We start from the raw sequence: 20637 nt of genomic DNA, 5'->3' as shown, positions 1-20637 counted from the left end.
CATTGAGGAAGTGGGACAGGAAGTGGGACAGGAAGTGGGACCGGAAGTGGTACAGGAAGTGGTACAGGAAGTGGGACAGGAAGTGGGACAGGAAGTGGGACAGGAAGTGGTACAGGGTGCTTCATACCCGGGCGCGGCTGGGTTTGGTCCTGCTGGGCGGTTTGGGCCGGAGCGTGGTGAGGTGCTCCAGCCTCCCCTCTGCGCTGGGCAGGGGCGGAGCCAGGCAGCCGGGGGGTCTCAGCTGGGCCGGGGGAGGGGGGGTGGGCAGGTCGCCGAAGAACTGGGAGTCTCTGAGTGGCTGGGCAGGAGGGGGAGGGGGGAGGTCCTCCTCGTGGATTGGCACCTCCTCCAACGCCTTGTCCAGATCAAACTCCATCTCTGTTTCAATATACAATATACACTGATCAATATGATGTACAGCTCTATACTGATCAATATGATGTACAGCTCTATACTGATCAATATGATGTACAGCTCTATACTGATCAATATGATGTACAGCTCTATACTGATCAATATGATGTACAGCTCTATACTGATCAATATGGTGTACAGCTCTATACTGATCAATATGATGTACAGCTCTATACTGATCAATATGATGTACAGCCCTATACTGATCAATATGATGTACAGCTCTATACTGATCAATATGATGTACAGTTCTATACTGATCAATATGGTGTACAGCTCTATACTGATCAATATGATGTACAGCTCAATACTGATCAATATGATGTACAGCTCTATACTGATCAATATGATGTACAGCTCTATACTGTTCAATATGTACAGCTCTATACTGTTCAATATGTACAGCTCTATACTGATCAATATGATGTACAGCTCTATACTGATTAATATGATGTACAGCTCTATACTGATCAATATGATGTACAGCTCTATACTGATCAATATGATGTACAGCTCTATAATGACCAATATGATGTACAGCTCTATGCTGATCAATATGATGTACAGCTCTATACTGATCAATATGATGACCAGCTCTATAATATACTGATCAATATGATGTACAGGCCTATACGGATCAATATGATGTACAGCTCTATACTGATCAATATGATGTACAGCTCTATAATATACTGATCAATATGATGTCCAGCTCTAAAATATACTGATCAATATGATGTACAGGCCTATACTGATCAATATGATGTACAGCTCTATAATATACTGATCAATATGATGTCCAGCTCTATAATATACTCATCAATATGATGTCCAGCTTTATAATATACTGATCAATATGATGTACAGCTCTATAATATACTGATCAATATGATGTCCAGCTCTATAATATACTGATCATGATGATGTACAGCCCTATACTGATCAATATGATGTACAGCTCTATACTGATCAATATGATGTACAGCTCTATAATATACTGATCAATATGATGTCCAGCTCTATAATATACTGATCATGATGATGTACAGCCCTATACTGATCAATATGATGTACAGCTCTATACTGATCAATATGATGTACAGCTCTATAATATACTGATCAATATGATGTCCAGCTCTATAATATACTCATCAATATGATGTCCAGCTTTATAATATACTGATCAATATGATGTACAGCTCTATAATATACTGATCAATATGATGTCCAGCTCTATAATATACTGATCATGATGATGTACAGCCCTATACTGATCAATATGATGTCCAGCTCTATAATATACTCATCAATATGATGTACAGCTCTATAATATACTGATCATGATGATGTACAGCCCTATACTGATCAATATGATGTCCAGCTCTATAATATACTGATCATGATGATGTACAGCTCTATAATATACTGATCATGATGATGTACAGCTCTATAATACACTGATCATGATGATGTACAGCTCTATAATACACTGATCATGATGATGTACAGCTCTATAATATACTGATCATGATGATGTACAGCTTTACACTGATCAATATGATGTACAGCTCTATAATACACTGGTCATGATGATGTACAGCTCTATAATATACTGATCATGATGATGTACAGCTCTATAATATACTGATCAATATGATGTACAGCTCTATACTGATCAATATGATATACAGCTCTATAATATATGATCAATAGGTTCATAGGGTGTACTCTGATCAATGGAAGGTTAGCAGGCTGAAGTAGCTAGCTGAGCGAAGACCTTTGACCTTTGACCTGTGACCTTTGACCTGTGACTCACCGAAGGCCACAGAGACCGGACGCAGCATGCGGACCAGAATACTCTTCCTCTTGGAGCGCGGGTTCATCTGCAGAGACAACAACAAGTACTGCTAGAACTAGTACTACTACTGCTGCTACTTCTAGTAGTACTGCTAGTACTAGTACTACTCCTGCTACTCCTACTAGTACTACTGCTAGTACTAGTACTACTAGTAATACTCCTCCTCTTGGAGCGCGGGTACATCTGCAGAGACAAAGACAAGTACTGCTTGTACTACTAGTATTACTACTGATAGTACTAGTACTACTAATAATAATGCTTCTGCTGCTACTGCTACTACTGCTACTACTACTTAATCTCCATGAGCAGAATACTCATCCTCCGGTCGTTAAGTGTTGGTGTACTAATACTACTAGTGCTACTGTAGTTATAGTGTATTAATACTATACATATTTAAGTACACTAATATAAAGAAGTGTACTAATACTACTAGTACTACTGTAGTTTTAGTGTATTAATACTATACATAGTGTACTAATACTCCTCCTACCGGACTGGGGTCCTCTCTGTGGTCCTCAGTCTGATCGGGGGCGGGGCTTATCTCTTCCACAACACTGTCTTCAGGAAGCTCCGCCTCCGGGGGCGGGGCCGGGTCTGGGAGGGGCTGGTACCGCTTGGTCACATGACCAGCCTATAGACGGAGACACAGTTACATCCTGTCGCCCAGACAGACAGACAGACAGTGAGACAGGCAGGCAGACAGACAGACATACAGACAGACTGGCAGGCAGAAGGATGGACAGGCAGGCAGATAGACAGCTAGACAGACAGACAGCTTACCAGACTGTGCTGAGACAGACAAACAGATAGACAGAAACACAGACAGGTTACCAGGCTGTGCTGAGAGACAGACAGACAGACAGAAATACAGACAGACAGACAGACAGGTTACAAGGTTGTGCTGAGAGACAGACAGACAGACAGACAGGTTACCAGGCTGTGCTGAGAGACAGACAGACAGACAGAAATACAGACAGACAGACAGACAGACAGGTTACAAGGTTGTGCTGAGAGACAGACAGACAGACAGGTTACCAGGCTGTGCTGAGAGACAGACAGGGAGTCGAGGATCTCGTCTACGATGCGGTCGGAGAGAAGAGAGGCCAGAGACAGCTTCACCTCACTGGAGACACACGTATACATTAAATACATCATATCATCTATACATTAAATCAATACATTATACATTATATATGCAGACTCAGCTTCACCTCACTGGACACAGGATATATACATTATATATACATCAAACATGATATATACATTACATATATAATGCCTACAGACTCAGAATATACTGTATGTGTGATATATATTCTATATGATGTAGATCTACATGCATATCTATAGGATGTATATCTATTTGGTGCATATCTACATTTATATGATGTATATCTATATAATGTATACATGATGTATATCTATATGATGTATACATGATATATCTACATGATTTATATCTATCTGATGTATACCTATATGATGTATATCTATACGATGTATATCTATACGGATGATGTATCTATATGATATCTATATGATGTATATCTATACGGTGTATATATGATGTATCTATATGATATCTACATGATGTATATCTATACGGTGTATATATGATGTATCTATATGATATCTATACGATGTATATCTATACGGTGTATATATGATGTATCTATATGATATCTATACCAGGGGTTTTCAAAGTATGAGAGAGTGAGCCCCCCCTCAGAGAACAAATTTCAGCTGAGCCCCCCCCAATTTTTTTTTCTAAATCCCTGTGTTTTGAAAGATCTTTTAATTATTTTACACATTTTAAACATCTCGGATCATATCTTAAACATCTCTGATCATATTTTACACATTTTAAAGATCTCTGATCATATTTTTTTTAAACATTTTTGAAACATTTTAAACATATTTTTAAACACATTTAACACATTTTAACATCTTTATCTAAGCATGTTTTTGCTTAACGTTTTTGAAATACATTTGAACATCTTAATCTGTAAACTGCCAGTTTAGCCTCCTCTTTAGCTCACCTCTACTTTAGTGGGAGCAATGAGTTTGCGTAGCTGTGTTCGAAATCGTTCCCCATCACGAATATAGTGCACTATATAGGGTGCTCGCCATTTTTTAGTGGTGTTCGAATTCTCAGTGGTAAATTTCATGCACTATATAGTGGACTTAAAATACCCAAAATTTGAGTGAACATACGATGCTCCCTACATGTTACTCCCGTATACCACAATGCAATGCGGTATACGATGTTATCCAGAGGAGAAGAAGCTGAATAACCGCGAAAATGAATAGAAACGTCAACAATTTATTTGGGATTTAACATAGAAAATGTAATATTCAAAATTAATTTTAAAAAAAAAACTTGATCAAGGAAATGTAACATTCAACATCAATACAACCTCCAGTTTACATCGTGGGTGCCCGGTTTGTTTACATGATGTGGGCGCAGCTGTCTGCGTCACACAAATACCCGGCGCATTTACTGACGCAAATGACGTTTAGAAATGTTCAGCGTAGTGTCCGAAATCACGTTTGTTCGTTCCCTATATATTGCACTATATCATAAACATTATATAGGGAATAGTGAGTGAGTGAATAGGGAACGATTTCGAACACAGCGCGTCTTCGCCTTTGCGGGTTTTTTAGCGTTACTTTTTCTGGTATCTTTTTTTCTCACGTCGCGCCCAGCCTGAAGAACTCTGGCGCCCCCCAGGGGAGACGCGCCTCACAGTTTGAAAACCACTGATCTATACGATGTATATCTATACGGTGTATATATGATGTATCTATATGATACCTATATGATCTATCTGATATATTCTACACCCCACCTGATCTTGTTGATGATGTCGACCCCAGACTGCTCCAGGAGGGCGGAGCTGACGAAGGAGCGAGGAACCACCATCCTCCCTCCACACGCCACCACCAGCTCCTCCCGAAGACTGCTCCTCCTCATCACATGGGGACACACACTCTCTGCTGTATCCACCATGGAGGACAGGAGGACCTGGGGGGGGGGGGGGGGAGGAGAGGAGAGGGGAGGAGAGGAGGGAGGAGAGAGGAGAGGAGGAGGGGGAGGAGAGGAGAGGAGAGGGGGAGGGGGAGGAGAGGAGAGGAGAGGGGGAGGGGGAGGAGAGGAGAGGAGAGGGGGAGGAGAGGAGAGGGGGAGGAGAGGGAGGAGGAGGGGGAGAGGGAGGAGAGGAGAGGAGAGGGGGAGGGGGAGGAGAGGAGAGAGGGAGGAGGAGGGGGAGAGGAGAGGAGGGAGGAGAGGAGAGGAGAGGAGAGAGGAGGGAGGAGAGGAGAGAGGAGGGGGAGGAGAGGAGGGAGGAGGGGGAGAGGAGAGGGGGAGGGGGAGGAGAGGAGAGGGGGAGGAGAGGGAGGAGGAGGGGGAGAGAGGAGGGAGGAGAGGAGAGGAGAGGAGAATGGAGGGGGAGGAGAATAGAGGGGAGGAGAGGAGCGAGGAGAGGGGAGGGGGAGGAGAGAAGGGAGGAGGGGGAGGAGAGGGAGGAGGGAGGAGGGGGAGGAGAGAGGAGGGGAGAGGAGAGAGGAGAGGAGAGGGGAGAGGAGAGGAGAGGGGAGAGGAGAGGAGGGAGGAGAGGGGGAGGATGACTTCCTGCAAATGTAAATATTTCTACCACCTGATGATGAGTATAAAGCGTGTACCTGTAGCTGCCGGTCGATGACCCCGGACACCTCCCCCGCCATGGCCCCCAGGGTCTCCTGGATGGCCTCCACGCAGGGGCCCCTGGCCCCTGAGCCCCCCAGGTGGTACAGGTTGGGCAGCAGCTGGGGGGGAGAGAGAGACAGCCATGTTACTGCTCCTCTTTATATTAGTGTACTTCAATATGTGAGGTATTATTACACTGAAACTACAGTAGCACTAGTAGTATTAGTACACCTCTTATATTAGTGTACTTCAATAAGTATAGTATTAATACACTAAAACTACAGTAGCACTAGTAGTATTACTACACTTCTTTATATTAGTGTACTTAAATATGTATAATATTAATACTCAAAATTCCAGTAGCACTAGTAGTATTACTACACTTCTTTATATTAGTGTACTTAAATATGTATAGTATTAATACACTAAAACTACAGTAGCACTAGTAGTATTAGTACACCAACACTTCACTACCAGAGGATGAGTATTCTGCTCATGTAGTATAAGTAGTAGTCGTAGTAAGTAGTAGTAGTAGCAGCAGCAGCAGTAGTAGTACTAGTACTAGCAGTAGTACTAGTACTAGCAGTAGAACTAGTACTAGTAGGAGTAGCAGTAGTACTAGTACTACTGTTGTTGACAGAGCGGATCTCGAGCGGCGACAGGTTGGAACTCAACGACAGAATGGTTGGGTTAGTCTGACTATGATTGGATAATTAAGATGCATGTATTTACCTTAGTCGGAACAAAATCAGACCGAATCGGGTTTCTCATAGTCGGATTAAGACCCCTAGAATTTTCGATTGATGGTTGCATTAATCGTGCATGTATACGTTCAATCGGATTGGAATCGGGTTTTGCGTTCTGCGAATGCTCAAGATTTTTTCACCATGGCCGTGAGCCGGAGGTAGAAGGAGACGGTAGTCCTGCTGTTGTCACCGGCAACGCGATGGAGAGGTCAAGGAGCAAGACGCACTTTTGTTCTGATGAGGAGACTCGCTTCCTCTTGCTCTTTGTACGCCATCTTCCTCGAACGCCGCCTGACTTTGTTGTTGCTGGGGACGTAAAGAGGTCAGCCGGTGGCTCTACTACCACTAGTTGAAATGGATACAGTGCCACCTATCGTACCGGGGTATGAAATGCTTCGGCCAATGAGTCGACTGTCGCACCGCCGACAATTGCAGTTGTCCAATTGAGGAGCATAGTCGAACTATGGCTTTAATCGGATTCAGCGGTGCACGTAACCGTACTGACTGAGGTGGACCTGGGAGAGGTTGTGGCTTCATGCCTCACCCTGTTAGCCTGGCTCCGCCCGCCTAAGTACTTCCGCTCAACTTTCATTTCCCTTCAGTACTACGTCTGGGTTAGCGGTATGTCCAAATTGTCCCGGTCCAATCAGCGAACAGAGGGAGTGGCTGAGGACAAGACGTTGAGGTTGCGCGCTAGTTTGAGTTGTAGTCAAACGTTAGCGATTGGTTATGGCAGGTCGAGAGTGGCCCCGGGCAGATCCAATAGTTTTGAACTCCAACAGACCCCGGCCTTCAGGTGAGTAAACGTTTGTCAATGGAGAGAGGCCAGACTCTCTGTGCACAGGAAGGACGAGAGTCTGGTAGGGCCAGGCTAGCACGCTGTGAAGAGGGACATGTCCACTTCTGTGTGAATGAGCCGGAGCTCTGAGGGGTCAGGGGTCAGGTCAGAGGGGTCCGTACCTTCTTGGCGTTGCGGGCGTCCTTCATGAGGTTCTGGGCGGTCTTCATGTCCTGCTGGACCTCCGGGGTCTCAGAGGACCGGAGGGAGTTCAGGTGGTCCTGGACCTTAACACACATCCGGTCCACCAGCTGTGGGGGGGGGGGGGGGCAGGGTCAGGGCTCAGGCGGGCGCGCGTGTGTGTGTGTGTGTGGATATATATGTGTATGTGTGTGTGTGTGAGTGTATACGTACACACACACATATGTATGTGTGTGTATGTGTGTATGTGTATGTGTATGTGTATGTGTATGTGTATGTGTATGTGTGTGTGTGTGTGTGTGTGTGTGTGTGTGTGTGTGTGTGTGTGTGTGTGTGTGTGTGTGTGTGTGTGTGTGTCATTACCTGCTGCGTCGTCGTGGTTACGATGCCCTGCTGCAGCCTGTAGGCCTGCTCCTGGAGGTACTTCCTGGTCTCGTGGTTCCTGAGGAGATACTGCTCCATCTGCACACACACACACACACACACACACACACACACACACACACACACACACACACACACACACACACGTGGGCTGGAGGTCCTGTGATAGTATGTTGGTTAGGTGGTCTGGTGGTCTGGAGGTCTACTGGAGGTCTGGAGGTCTAGAGGTCTACTGGGGGTCTACTGGAGGTCTACTGGAGGTCTACTGGAGGTCTACTGGAGGTCTACTGGAGGTCTGGAGGTCTACTGGGGGTCTACTGGAGGTCTACTGGAGGTCTACTGGGGGTCTACTGGAGGTCTACTGGAGGTCTACTGGAGGTCTACTGGAGGTCTACTGGGGGTCTTGAGGTCTACTGGAGGTCTACTGGAGGTCTACTGGAGGTCTGGAGGTCTACTGGGGGTCTACTGGAGGTCTACTGGGGGTCTACTGGAGGTCTGGAGGTCTACTGGGGGTCTACTGGAGGTCTGGAGGTCTACTGGGGGTCTACTGGGGGTCTACTGGAGGTCTACGGGGGGGCTGACCTTCAGCAGGGCGTCCTCAGTCTTCTCGGGGCTGGTCTTCAGGGCCTGCGCCGCGTCCACGATGGGAATGGGCATGAAGCGGATGGTGTGGTTCCTGTTCACAGGAGAGACCGTCACACAGAGGACCCAACACCTGGAGGGTTCTCCACCTCCACTGGAGGAAACATCTAGAAGGTTCTCAGTAAACATCTAGAAGGTTCTCCATCTAGAAGGTTCTCAGTAAACATCTAGAAGGTTCTCCATCTAGAAAGTTCTCAGTAAACATCTAGAAGGTTCTCCAGCTAGAAAGTTCTCAGTAAACATCTAGAAGGTTCTCCGTAAACATCAAGAAGGGTCTCATTAAACATCTAGAAGGTCCTCCATCGAGAAGGTTCTCCATCAGAAGGTCCTCATTCTAGAAGGTTCTCCATCAGAAGGTCCTCATTCTAGAAGGTTCTCCATCAGAAGGTTCTCCATCTAGAAGGACCTCCATCGAGAAGGTTCTCCATCAGAAGGTCCTCTTTCTAGAAGGTTCTCCTTCAGAAAGTTCTCCACTTACTTCTCCAGAGCTGCGGCCACGTCCTGCAGACCCTGAGGGCTGATGCTGTTCCTGTCCCAGATAAGAGTCCTGCAGACGTACAGACACATAGACAGACAGACAGGACGAGAGACAGACAGACAGACAGACAGACAGACAGACAGACAGGACGAGAGAGACAGGCAGACAGACAGACAGACAGACGAGAGACGGACGAGAAACAGACAGACAGGCAGGTAGACAGATAGAGAGACAGACAGGACAAGAGACAGACAGACAGACAGACAGACAGACAGGCAGACAGACGAGAGACAGATGAGAAACAGACAGAGAGGCAGACAGGACAAGAGACGGACAGACAGACAGACATTGGTTACGATGGGAACCATAGCCTAAACAAAGCTTTTTTTCAACTGTTCTAAATGATTCATTTAACACACACATACACACACACACACACACACACACACACACACACACACACACACACACGGGTTGCCGTGGCGACCTGAGCTTGGTGTTGATCTGCAAGGCCTTGGCCAGCATCTTGGCACCCATGTCGCCCATGGCGTTGCCGCTGACGTCCAGACGCGTGAGGGAGGAGTTGGAGCCCAGAGCGCTGAGCACGATGCTGAGCTCCGCCTTCAGCCGCGAGTCGGCCAGGGACAGGGAGGTCAGGGGCTGGGGGCACAGGGGTCAGAGGTCAGGGGCTGGGGACACAGGGGTCAGAGGTCAGGGGCTGGGGGCACAGGGGTCAGAGGTCAGGGGTCAGAGGACACAGGGGTCAGAGGACACAGGGGTCAGGGGCTGGGGACACAGGGGTCAGAGGTCAGGGGCTGGGGGCACAGAGGTCAGGGGTCAGAGGACACAGGGGTCAGAGGTCAGGGGTCAGGGACAGGGAGGTCAGGGGCTGGGGACACAGGGGTCAGAGGTCAGGGGCTGGGGATACAGGGGTCAAAGGTCAGGGGTCAGAGGACACAGGGGTCAGAGGACACAGGGGTCAGAGGTCAGGGACAGGGAGATCAGGGGCTGGGGGCACAGGGGTCAGAGGTCAGGGGCTGGGGTCAGGGGCTTGAGGGACATGGAGGGAAGAGGGGGGTGAGGAGGCCCTCAGTAAGGGGTCTGTGGGCTCACCGACTCCTCCTCCTGGATCATGTGGACCAGGTTATCCAGGACGTGGGACACATTCCTGAGGACCAGAGGGGGAGCAGGGTCAGATACCAGCGCTGGGCTACATTAGCTCCGCCCCACCGACCACACCTGCATCTCCTCTCAGCACCCACTTGGACTTGATGTTGGAGAAGTTCTTGCCCAGCGCCAGGTGTTGGATGGAGCGGTTCCTGGCCAGCCAGACCAGCAGGGGGCTGAGGTCCATGTCCAGACCTCAGGGACACAACCACACAACATCTGGTCAGCGCACAACATCTGGAGACACAAGGCTACTGCTATAGACTACTGCTATAGAGTACTGCTATAGACTACTGCTATAGAGTACTGCTACAGACTACTGCTATAGACTACTGCTATAGACTACTGCTACGGACTACTGCTATAGACTGTGGTTACAGACTACTGCTATAGACTACTGCTATAGACTACTGCTATAGACTAGTGCTATAGACTACTGCTGTAGACTGTGGTTACAGACTACTGCTATAGACTACTGCTATAAACTACTGTTACAGACTACTGCTATGGACTACTGCTATGGACTAATGCTATAGACTACTGCTATAGACTACTGCTATAGACTACTGCTATAGACTACTGCTATGGACTACTGCTACAGACTACTGCTATAGACTACTGCTATAGACTACTGTTACAGACTAATGCTATGGACTATTGCTATAGACTACTGCTATAGACAACTGCTTTACTCTATGGTTACAAACTACTGCTATAGACTACTGCTATAGACTAGTGCTATAGACTAGTGCTATAGACTACTGCTGTAGACTGTGGTTACAGACTACTGCTATGGACTACTGCTATGGACTAATGCTATAGACTACTGCTATAGACTACTGCTATAGACTACTGCTATAGACTACTGCTATAGACTACTGCTATGGACTACTGCTATAGACTACTGCTATAGACTACTGTTACAGACTAATGCTATAGACTACTGCTATAGACTACTGCTATAGACAACTGCTTTACTCTATGGTTACAGACTACTGCTATAGACTATTGCTATAGACTGTGGTTACAGACTACCGCTATAGACAACTGCTATAGACTATGGTTACAGACCACAGATTCAGACTATATATACAGAATGGTCTCAGCCTGTTGACACCACAGGATGTGATTGGAGGAGAGGAGGTACCATTGTCAGAGATGTCCAGGCTGGAGATGTTTGGGATCTCAGCGATGCACCCCTCCAGGATCTGGGAGCCCGCCGACCGCAGCTGGGAACAGATCAATCATCAATAATCCATCATCCATACAGTCATATGGGTGTGTGGATCATCAGGATGGAGGATGTTGTTACCTCACAGCAGCTGATGTCCAGAGACACCTCGCTGAGGTTGGGGTTACAGCCCAGACCCAGCAGCAGAGACCTGGGGAGACACAGCACCGCTGGGCTGTAGCATGCTGGAGCTAACACATGGAGCTAGCCTCACTGCTAGCATGTCTGCTAGTGTGTTTACAAGGGTGGAGGTGAGTTTCCTAGGGTGGAGGTGTGTCCATTAGGGTGGAGGTGTGTTAGGGTGGAGGTGTGTTTAGGGTGGAGGTGAGTTTCCTAGGGTGGAGGTGTGTCCATTAGGGGGGGAGGTGTGTTAGGGTGGAGGTGAGTTTACTAGGGTGGAGGTGTGTCCATTAGGGTGGAGGTGTGTTTAGGGTGGAGGTGTGTTTAGGGTGGAGGTGAGTTTACTAGGGTGGAGGTGTGTCCATTAGGGTGGAGGTGTGTTTAGGGTGGAGGTGAGTTTAGGGTGGAGGTGAGTTTACTAGGGTGGAGGTGTGTCCATTAGGGGGGGAGGTGTGTTAGGGTGGAGGTGAGTCCTGGATGGAGGTGTGTTAGGGTGCAGGTGTGTCAAGGTGGAGGTGTTTACTTGAGGGCCTCAAGCGGCAGCCTGGTCCCTGAAAGGCTGACGGTCTTCAGGCTCTGAGCGGTGCTGAAGAACATCTTGAAGGAGGGAGGGACCTCCTTACTCCTCCTGGGGTCAGAGGTCAGAGGAAGGGTTAGCCTCATGCTAACACAGATCAGCTACCAGAGGCCAGGGGAAGGGTTAGCCTCATGCTAACACAAGCTAGCTTCCAGTGGTCAGGGGAAGGGTAAGCCTCATGCTAACACAAGCTAGCTTCCAGGGGTCAGGGGAAGAGTTAGCCTCATGCTAACACAGATCAGCTGCCAGAGGCCAGAGGAAGGGTTAGATCCTTCCCCTTTTGTCCTTTAAATTTGCACAAATCAAGGCAATGGAGAGGAGGGAGGAGAGAAGGGAGGGAGGGAGGGAGGGAGGAAGGGGGGGAGAGGAGGGAGGAGAGAAGGGAGGGAGGGAGGGAGGGAGGGAGGATACGGGGAGGGTTCTTGTATACCTGTTGGAGAAGACGGTCTTGTTCATGTTGAGGATCTTCAGGTGCTCCAGGGAGCCCTTCAGGAGCGACGCACACACCTGAGGACCAGAGAACACATCACTCAACCCCACCACTCCACCAAACCACTCAACCCCACAACCAGACCACTCAACCCCACCACTCCACCAAACCACTCAATCCAAGAACCCAATCACTCAACCCCACAAGCAGACCACCCAACCCCACCGGAACCAACCGGACCACTCAACCCCCCACCTTAGCGCCCAAAGATACCATCACCTCAAGCTAACAATAAGCAAACACCACACCTAGCTAACAACACTTCCACCAGATGTTTCTCCATAAACCCACGACGGCGAGGTTGTGTTAGACTTTCCCAGCAGTGGGAGTCTCACCTGCTCCAGAGCACAGTCGCTGTTGGACAGATCCAGAGCCTCCACACAGTTGGGTTGACTGAGGAAGCTGTGGAGGTTCTGGAACCAAGAAAAGAGAGTCAAAGAGAACCAAAGGAACCTTTAAAACACAAATCCATCCAGACTCATTAATTAGAAAGCGGTCCTGTCTGGTCCTGTGTAGACTGCCTAACCTGGTTCCATCTGGTGCTGATAACTTCCAACTGGTAGCAACAGCTTCTAACTGGTTCCTACTGGTTCTTGTTGGGTCTCACTGGTTCTAGGTGTTTCACCATGGTGAGAGTTGGTTCCCACTGGTTCTATCTATGGTCACTATGGTTCTAATAGGTTGCAGCTGGCTGTCACTGGTTTTAACCAGTTGTAGCTGGTTTTAACTGTTTTTAACTGGTTGTCATTGGTTTTAACCGGTTGTAACTGTTTGTAACCGGTCGTACAGGAAGCTCGTCCCCCCGGAGCGAGTTGGACGACAGGTCCAGGAGGGTCAGACGGGAGGAGGAGGAGGGGCTTGCACACAGCGCCATGCACAGGGTGTTGACCCCTGGGCGAGAGAAAGAGAGAGGGAGAGAGAGAGAGAGAGAGGGAGAGGGGGAGAGAGACAGAGAGACAGAGAGGGAGAGGGGGAGAGAGAGAGAGAGAGAGGGAGATGGGGAGAGAGAGAGAGACAGAGAGAGAGAGAGGGAGAGGGAGAGAAAGAGAGGGAGAGGGGGAGAGAGAGAGAGCGACAGAGAGGGAGAGGGGGAGAGAGAGAGAGAGAGAGAGGGAGAGGGGGAGAGAGAGAGAGAGAGAGAGGGAGAGGGAGAGGGAGAGAGAGAGACAGAGAGAGACAGAGAGAGACAGAGAGAGACATAGGCTGTAAATTATACAATTGTCTGTATGTCGATGAAATTGTTGAAACACAAATTACATTTTGGGGTTTGTTTAGTCAGGGTAGGGTTAGTCAGGGTTAGTTGAGTCAGGGTTAGGTTGGTCAGGGTTAGGTTGGTCAGTGTTAGTCTAGTCAGGGTTAGGTTTATCAGGGTTAGTCAGGTCAGGGTTAGGTTATCCAGGATTAGTTAGTCAGGGTTAGTTTAGTCAGGGTTAGTTAGTCAGGGTTAGGTTAGACAGGGTTAGTTAGTCAGGGTTAGTAAGTCAGGGTTAGGTTGGCCAGGGTTAGTTGAGTCAGGGTTATGTTGGTCAGGGTTAGTTGAATCAGGGTTAGTTAGTCAGGGTTAGTAAGCCAGGGTTAGGTTGGTCAGGGTTAGTTGAGTCAGGGTTATGTTGGTCAGGGTTAGTTGAATCAGGGTTAGTTAGTCAGGGTTAGGTAAGTCAGGCTTAGGTTAGTCAGGGTTAGTTGAGTCAGGGTTAGTTCGCCAGGGTTAGTTAGTCAGGGTAGGGTTTGTCAGGGTTAGTTTAGTCAGGGTTAGGTTAGTCAGGGTTAGTCTAATCAGTGTTAAGTTGGTCAGGGTTAATTAGTCAGGGTACGTTGAGTCAGGGTTAGTTGGTCAGGGTAGGTTGGTTACCTTTAGCAGAGAGGGAATTCTTGGACAGGTTCAGGTGTTTCAGGCCCAGGGGCAGCTTGGCCAGCTGGACGCTCAGAGCACTCACACCTGGGAGGGGTTAATCACAGGTATGGTACAGGTGAGTGTTGCATCGATCACAGAGAGCTCCATGTTTCTACAGGTGTGTGTGTGTGTGTGTGTGTGTGTGTGTGTGTGTGTGTGTGTGTGTGTGTGTGTGTTACCCTTGTCCTCCAATGCATTGTTGGCCAGGTTCAGAGTGTGTAGACAGCTGGCCGGGTTGTGGAGCAGAGCTCCGGACAACTTCACCGCAAAGTCACTGAGACACAGGAACACCAGCAGAGGTCAACTGGGAGGGTTTAACTGGGAGGGTTCAACTGGGAGGGTTCAACTGGGAGGGTTCAACTAGGAGAGTTAAACTAGGAGAGTTAAACTAGGAGAGTTAAACTATTAGAGTTAAACTAGGAGAGTTAAACTAGGAGAGTTAAACTATTAGAGTTAAACTAGGAGAGTTAAACTATTAGAGTTAAACTAGGAGAGTTCAACTAGGAGAGTTAAACTATTAGAGTTAAACTAGGAGAGTTAAACTATTAGAGTTAAACTAGGAGAGTTCAACTAGGAGAGTTAACAATAGTTCAACTATGAGTTAAAGTAGTAGAGTAAAACTATAGTTCGACTAGGAGAGTTCAACTAGTAGAATTAAACCATAATTAAACTAGGAGAGTTAAACTAGTAGAGTTAAACTATAATTAAACTAGGAGGGTTAAACTAGGAGAGTTAAACTAGTAGAGTCAAACCACAATTAAACTAGGAGGGTTAAACTAGTGGAGTTAAACCATAATTAAACTAGGAGGGTTAAACTGGGAGAGTTAAACTAGTAGAGTTAAACCATAATTAAACTAGGAGGGTTAAACTGGGAGAGTTAAACTAGTAGAGTTAAACCATAACTAAACTAGGAGGGTTAAACTGGGAGACTTAAACTAGTAGAGTTAAACCATAATTAAACTAGGAGAGTTAAACTGGGAGAGTTAAACCATAATTAAACTAGGAGGGTTAAACTGGGAGACTTAAATTAGTAGAGTTAAACCATAATTAAACTAGGAGAGTTAAACTAGTAGAGTTAAACCATAATTAAACTAGGAGGGTTAAACTGGGAGAGTTAAACTAGTAGAGTTAAACCATAATTAAACTAGGAGGGTTAAACTGGGAGACTTAAACTAGTAGAGTTAAACCATAACTAAACGAGGAGGGTTAAACTGGGAGACTTAAATTAGTAGAGTTAAACCATAATTAAACTAGGAGGGTTAAACTGGGAGAGTTAAACTAGTAGAGTTAAACCATAATTAAACTAAGAGGGTTAAACTGGGAGAGTTAAACTAGTAGAGTTAAACCATAATTAAACTAGGAGGGTTAAACTGGGAGAGTTAAACTAGTAGAGTTAAACCATAATTAAACTAGGAGGGTTAAACTGGGAGACTTAAACTAGAAGAGTTCAACCATAATTAAACTAGGAGGGTTAAACTGGGAGACTTAAACTAGTAGAGTTAAAACATAATTAAACTAGGAGGGTTAAACTGGGAGAGTTAAACTAGTAGAGTTAAACCATAATTAAACTAGGAGGGTTAAACTGGGAAGGTTAAACTAGTAGAGTTAAACCATAATTAAACTAGGAGGGTTAAACTGGGAGACTTAAACTAGTAGAGTTAAACCATAATTAAACTAGGAGGGTTAAACTGGGAGACTTAAACTAGTAGAGTTAAACCATAATTAAACTAGGAGGGTTAAACTGGGAGACTTAAACTAGTAGAGTTAAACCATAATTAAACTAGGAGGGTTAAACTGGGAGAGTTAAACTAGTAGAGTTAAACCATAATTAAACTAGGAGGGTTAAACTGGGAGACTTAAACTAGTAGTGTTAAACCATAACTAAACTGGGAGGGTTAAACTGGGAGACTTAAACTAGTAGAGTTAAACCATAATTAAACTAGGAGGGTTAAACTGGGAGAGTTAAACTAGTAGAGTTAAACCATAATTAAACTAGGAGGGTTAAACTGGGAGACTTAAACTAGTAGTGTTAAACCATAACTAAACTGGGAGGGTTAAACTGGGAGGGTTAAACTGGGAGACTTAAACTAGTAGAGTTAAACCATAACTAAACTGGGAGGGTTGAACTGGGAGCCGTTCACTGAGTCCTCCTCTCTTGGGGAGAGGCGGTGACCTCTGACCTCTTGAGTCCTGCGTTGTCCAGCAGCAGCTCCTCAAGCACCCCCGACCGGGAGACCACCCTGAGGACCTGCTCCCACACGTCTGAGGACTGTACGCACACACACACACACACACACACACACACGGCACAAACACACGCACACACACACACACACGGCACAAACACACATACATACACACACACACACAAGGCACAAACAAACGCACACACACACACACACACGGCACAAACACACATAAATACACACACACACACACACACACGTGGTACAAACACACACACACACACACACATACACACACACACGCACACACACACACACACACGGCACAAACACACATAAATACACACACACACACGTGGTACAAACACACACACACACACACACACACACACACACACACACACGTTATACACACACACGATATGCGCACATTGAATATGCTCATTGTGTGTGAGGGTGATACACACAGGGTTGGTACCAGTAGCAGATCGTTACCAGTTTGAAGTCTTTGGAGGACAGCTTGGTGAACCACTGGTTGTACTCCAGCACAGAGAGGATGGCCACAAGGTCCCTGGGAACCAGTAAACATCCACTGTTAGAGGAACCTCCACCCACTGATGGAGGAGCCTACACCCACCGTTTCAGAACCTCCACCCACCATTGGAGAACATCCACCCACCGTTAGAGAACCTCTACCCACTGTTAGAGGAACCTCCACCCACCGTTAGAGAACATCCACCCACCGTTACAGAACCTCCACCCACCATCGGAGAACATCCACCCACCGTTAGAGAACCTCTACCCACTGTTACAGAACCTCCACCCACTGTTAGAGGAACCTCCACCCACCGTTACAGAACCTCCACCCACTATTGGAGAACATCCACTCACCGTTAGAGAACCTCTACCCACTGTTAGAGGAACCTCCACCCACCGTTAGAGAACATCCACCCACCATTGGAGAACATCCACCCACCATTAGAGAACCTCTACCCACTGTTACAGAACCTCCACCCACTGTTAGAGGAACCTCCACCCACCGTTTGAGAACCTCCATCCACCGTTACAGGAACCTCCACCCACCATTACAGGATCTTCCACCATTACAGAGGTTGGATCCTTCCAGATCACTCCAGCTTAACCCCATACACATTCATTCAGATGACCACAAACTCCTGGCTGTCCTTCTACTGTATCTCATCTAAATGTTATACAATTAGCAACATCTAATGACTATCATAGATACACCTGTAAACTACAGCTCTATGGGTACAACATAGTTTACCTGTACAGGTAAACTACAGTTAGATGATACACCTGTACAGGTAAACTACAGGTAGATGATACACCTGTACAGGTAAACTACAGGTAGATGGATACACCTGTGAACTACAGGTAGATGGTTACACCTGTAAACTACAGGTAGATGGATACACCTGTAAACTACAGGTAGATGGATACACCTGTAAACTACAGGTAAATGGATACACCTGTACGGGTAAACTACAGGTAGATGGATACACCTGTAGAGGTAAACTACAGGTAGATGGATACACCTGTGAACTACAGGTAGATAGTTACACCTGTAAACTACAGGTAGATGGATACACCTGTACGTGTAAACTACAGGTAGATGGATACACCTGTACGGGTAAACAACAGGTAGAGGAGCATACCTGTTCTCCAGGTGAATGAAGTCCTGTAGGTTCAGCTCTCTGGTGTCCTGAGTCTGATAGATTGTGTCTACATCCTGAGAGAGCGAGAAAGACACAGAGAGAGAGAGAGAGATTATATATTGTTATAGAGAGACAGGAGAGGATGAGTGAACTTTGTGAAGAGATACAGGTGGAGATTAGAGAGACAGGTGAGGATGAGAGGGAGACAGGTAAGGATGAGAGAGAGACAAGTGAGGATGAGAGAGAGACAGGTGAGGATGACAGAGAGACAGGTGAGGATGACAGAGAGACAGGTGAGGATGAGAGAGAGCAAGGTGAGGAAGAGAGAGAGACAGGTGAGGATTAGAGAGACAAGTGAAGAGAGATACAGGTGGAGATGACAGAGAGACAGAAGAGGATGAGAGCGAGACAGGTGAGGATGAGAGAGAGACAGGTAAGGATGAGAGAGAGACATGTGAAGAGAGATACAGGTGGAGATGAGAGAGAGACAGATGAGGATGAAGGGGGGAGGTGGTTGCTAGGCGACGGTACAGACCCACTGGACCTCCTCCCGATATGGCAGACCCAGCTGGTCACACACACACCAGTACTGATGGGAGAACCCGCCTGCACACACACACGCACGCACGCACACACGCACACACACACACACACACACACAGTCATATTCATTCCTTCATATTCATGTACACTCTTCAATACTAGAACTCAGCCCTTATTATTAACGTTAACCCCTTCATATTAATGTTAACCGTTTCGTATTAATACTAACACCTTCACATTAACATAAACTCATTCATATTAACGTTATGCCTTTCATATTAATAATGGGCCAGGACTCCCTGGAAGACAAGATATTATATCTCAATGGGACCTTCCTGGATAAATAAAGGTCAAATAAAAAAATAACTCCTTAATATTAACGCTAACTCCTTCATATTCAGGTTGACTCATTCATATTAACGTTAACTCATTCATATTAGCGTTAAAGGAGAAATCCGGTGTAAAATGGATACAGGATATGTTATGTATGATAACGAGTTGGGATGTTCGTTTTTAGCAGATTCTACCAAAACTCTATAAACTTGGAAAGATGGGGGCACTGGTTATGGTCAAAACTAAATCGCCATTTTAAACCACTAAAAAGGCTAAAAGTAGCCCGACACTTCTTTGGTAGTATAATAAGGGTCTTAACATATAAAACGAGGCATTGATAACTTTGTAAGTGTACAGATTGTTTATAAAAAGGACATTTTATACACACAATACCATCAGTAGATCACCCGTCGACACCATCTTGTCTTTAAGACTCGACTCGACTTTAATACTAAGTAGATTGGCGAACACAGAGCTTGCGTGTTGCTGACGGTCACAATCTCTGTGTTCGTCAATCTACTTATCGAGTCTTAAAGACAAGATGGCGTCGACGGGTGATCTACTGATGGTATTGTGTGTATAAAATGTCCTTTTTATAAACAATCTGTACACTTACAAAGTTATCAATGCCTCGTTTTATATGTTAAGACCCTTATTATACTACCAAAGAAGTGTCGGGCTACTTTTAGCCTTTTAAGCGGTTTAAAATAGCGATTTAGTTTTTACCATAACACATGCCCCTATTGTTCCAAGTTCATAGCGTTTTGGTAGAATCGGCTAAAAACAGCCAACTGAAGAATGCGTCTACATGCACTTTTTTGCTCCCAAACAAACATTTCGACTCGTTATCATGCATAACATATCCCAGATCCATTTTACACCGGATTTCTCCTTTAACTCCTTCACATTCGTGTTAACCCTTCATATCAATATATCTCATTCATATATGCCTTAACCCTTTCATATTAACGTTCAGCCCTTCATATCAATGTGTCCCTCACCGCAGGGCCCGGGGTCCGGGGGGGTCTGCTGGTCCCAGGAGGCCTGCAGGGTCAGGGTCCGGTCTGGGGGGCTCAGGACCAGCCTCCTCAGGAGCTTACTGGGAGAGAGACACCCGTTAACACAGAGAGAGAGACACACCCGTTAACAGAGAGAGAGAGAGAGAGAGAGAGAGAGACACCCGTTAACACAGAGAGAGAGAGAGAGAGAGACACCCGTTAACACAGAGAGAGAG

General features: G+C 46.4%; 1 protein-coding gene across 1 annotated transcript in view; it reads right to left on the bottom strand.

Moving 5' to 3' along the window:
- Positions 1–20637, bottom strand: part of carmil1 (capping protein regulator and myosin 1 linker 1) — a 30932-nt gene that overhangs the window by 5139 nt on the left and 5156 nt on the right. Inside the window, exons 6-31 of the mRNA XM_079749829.1 lie at positions 20405–20502; positions 19063–19133; positions 18528–18601; positions 17347–17422; positions 16846–16934; positions 14845–14939; positions 14624–14710; positions 13559–13662; positions 13107–13184; positions 12712–12788; positions 12228–12332; positions 11666–11735; positions 11501–11582; positions 10449–10548; positions 10300–10354; positions 9674–9846; positions 9187–9255; positions 8649–8742; positions 8046–8144; positions 7664–7792; positions 5954–6076; positions 5122–5297; positions 3308–3395; positions 2763–2903; positions 2231–2297; positions 128–378 (exon numbers count right to left, since the gene is read on the bottom strand). Coding sequence (XP_079605955.1) covers positions 128–378; positions 2231–2297; positions 2763–2903; positions 3308–3395; positions 5122–5297; positions 5954–6076; positions 7664–7792; positions 8046–8144; positions 8649–8742; positions 9187–9255; positions 9674–9846; positions 10300–10354; positions 10449–10548; positions 11501–11582; positions 11666–11735; positions 12228–12332; positions 12712–12788; positions 13107–13184; positions 13559–13662; positions 14624–14710; positions 14845–14939; positions 16846–16934; positions 17347–17422; positions 18528–18601; positions 19063–19133; positions 20405–20502 — 2671 coding nt within the window. The remainder of the gene's footprint in view (positions 1–127; positions 379–2230; positions 2298–2762; positions 2904–3307; positions 3396–5121; positions 5298–5953; positions 6077–7663; positions 7793–8045; positions 8145–8648; positions 8743–9186; positions 9256–9673; positions 9847–10299; positions 10355–10448; positions 10549–11500; positions 11583–11665; positions 11736–12227; positions 12333–12711; positions 12789–13106; positions 13185–13558; positions 13663–14623; positions 14711–14844; positions 14940–16845; positions 16935–17346; positions 17423–18527; positions 18602–19062; positions 19134–20404; positions 20503–20637) is intronic.

Source organism: Pollachius pollachius (genome assembly GCF_949987615.1).
Source record: "Pollachius pollachius genome assembly, chromosome: 13".
In the NCBI taxonomy this organism is placed as follows: Eukaryota; Metazoa; Chordata; class Actinopteri; order Gadiformes; family Gadidae; genus Pollachius; species Pollachius pollachius.
This window is presented reverse-complemented; position numbering and strand designations above follow the sequence as displayed.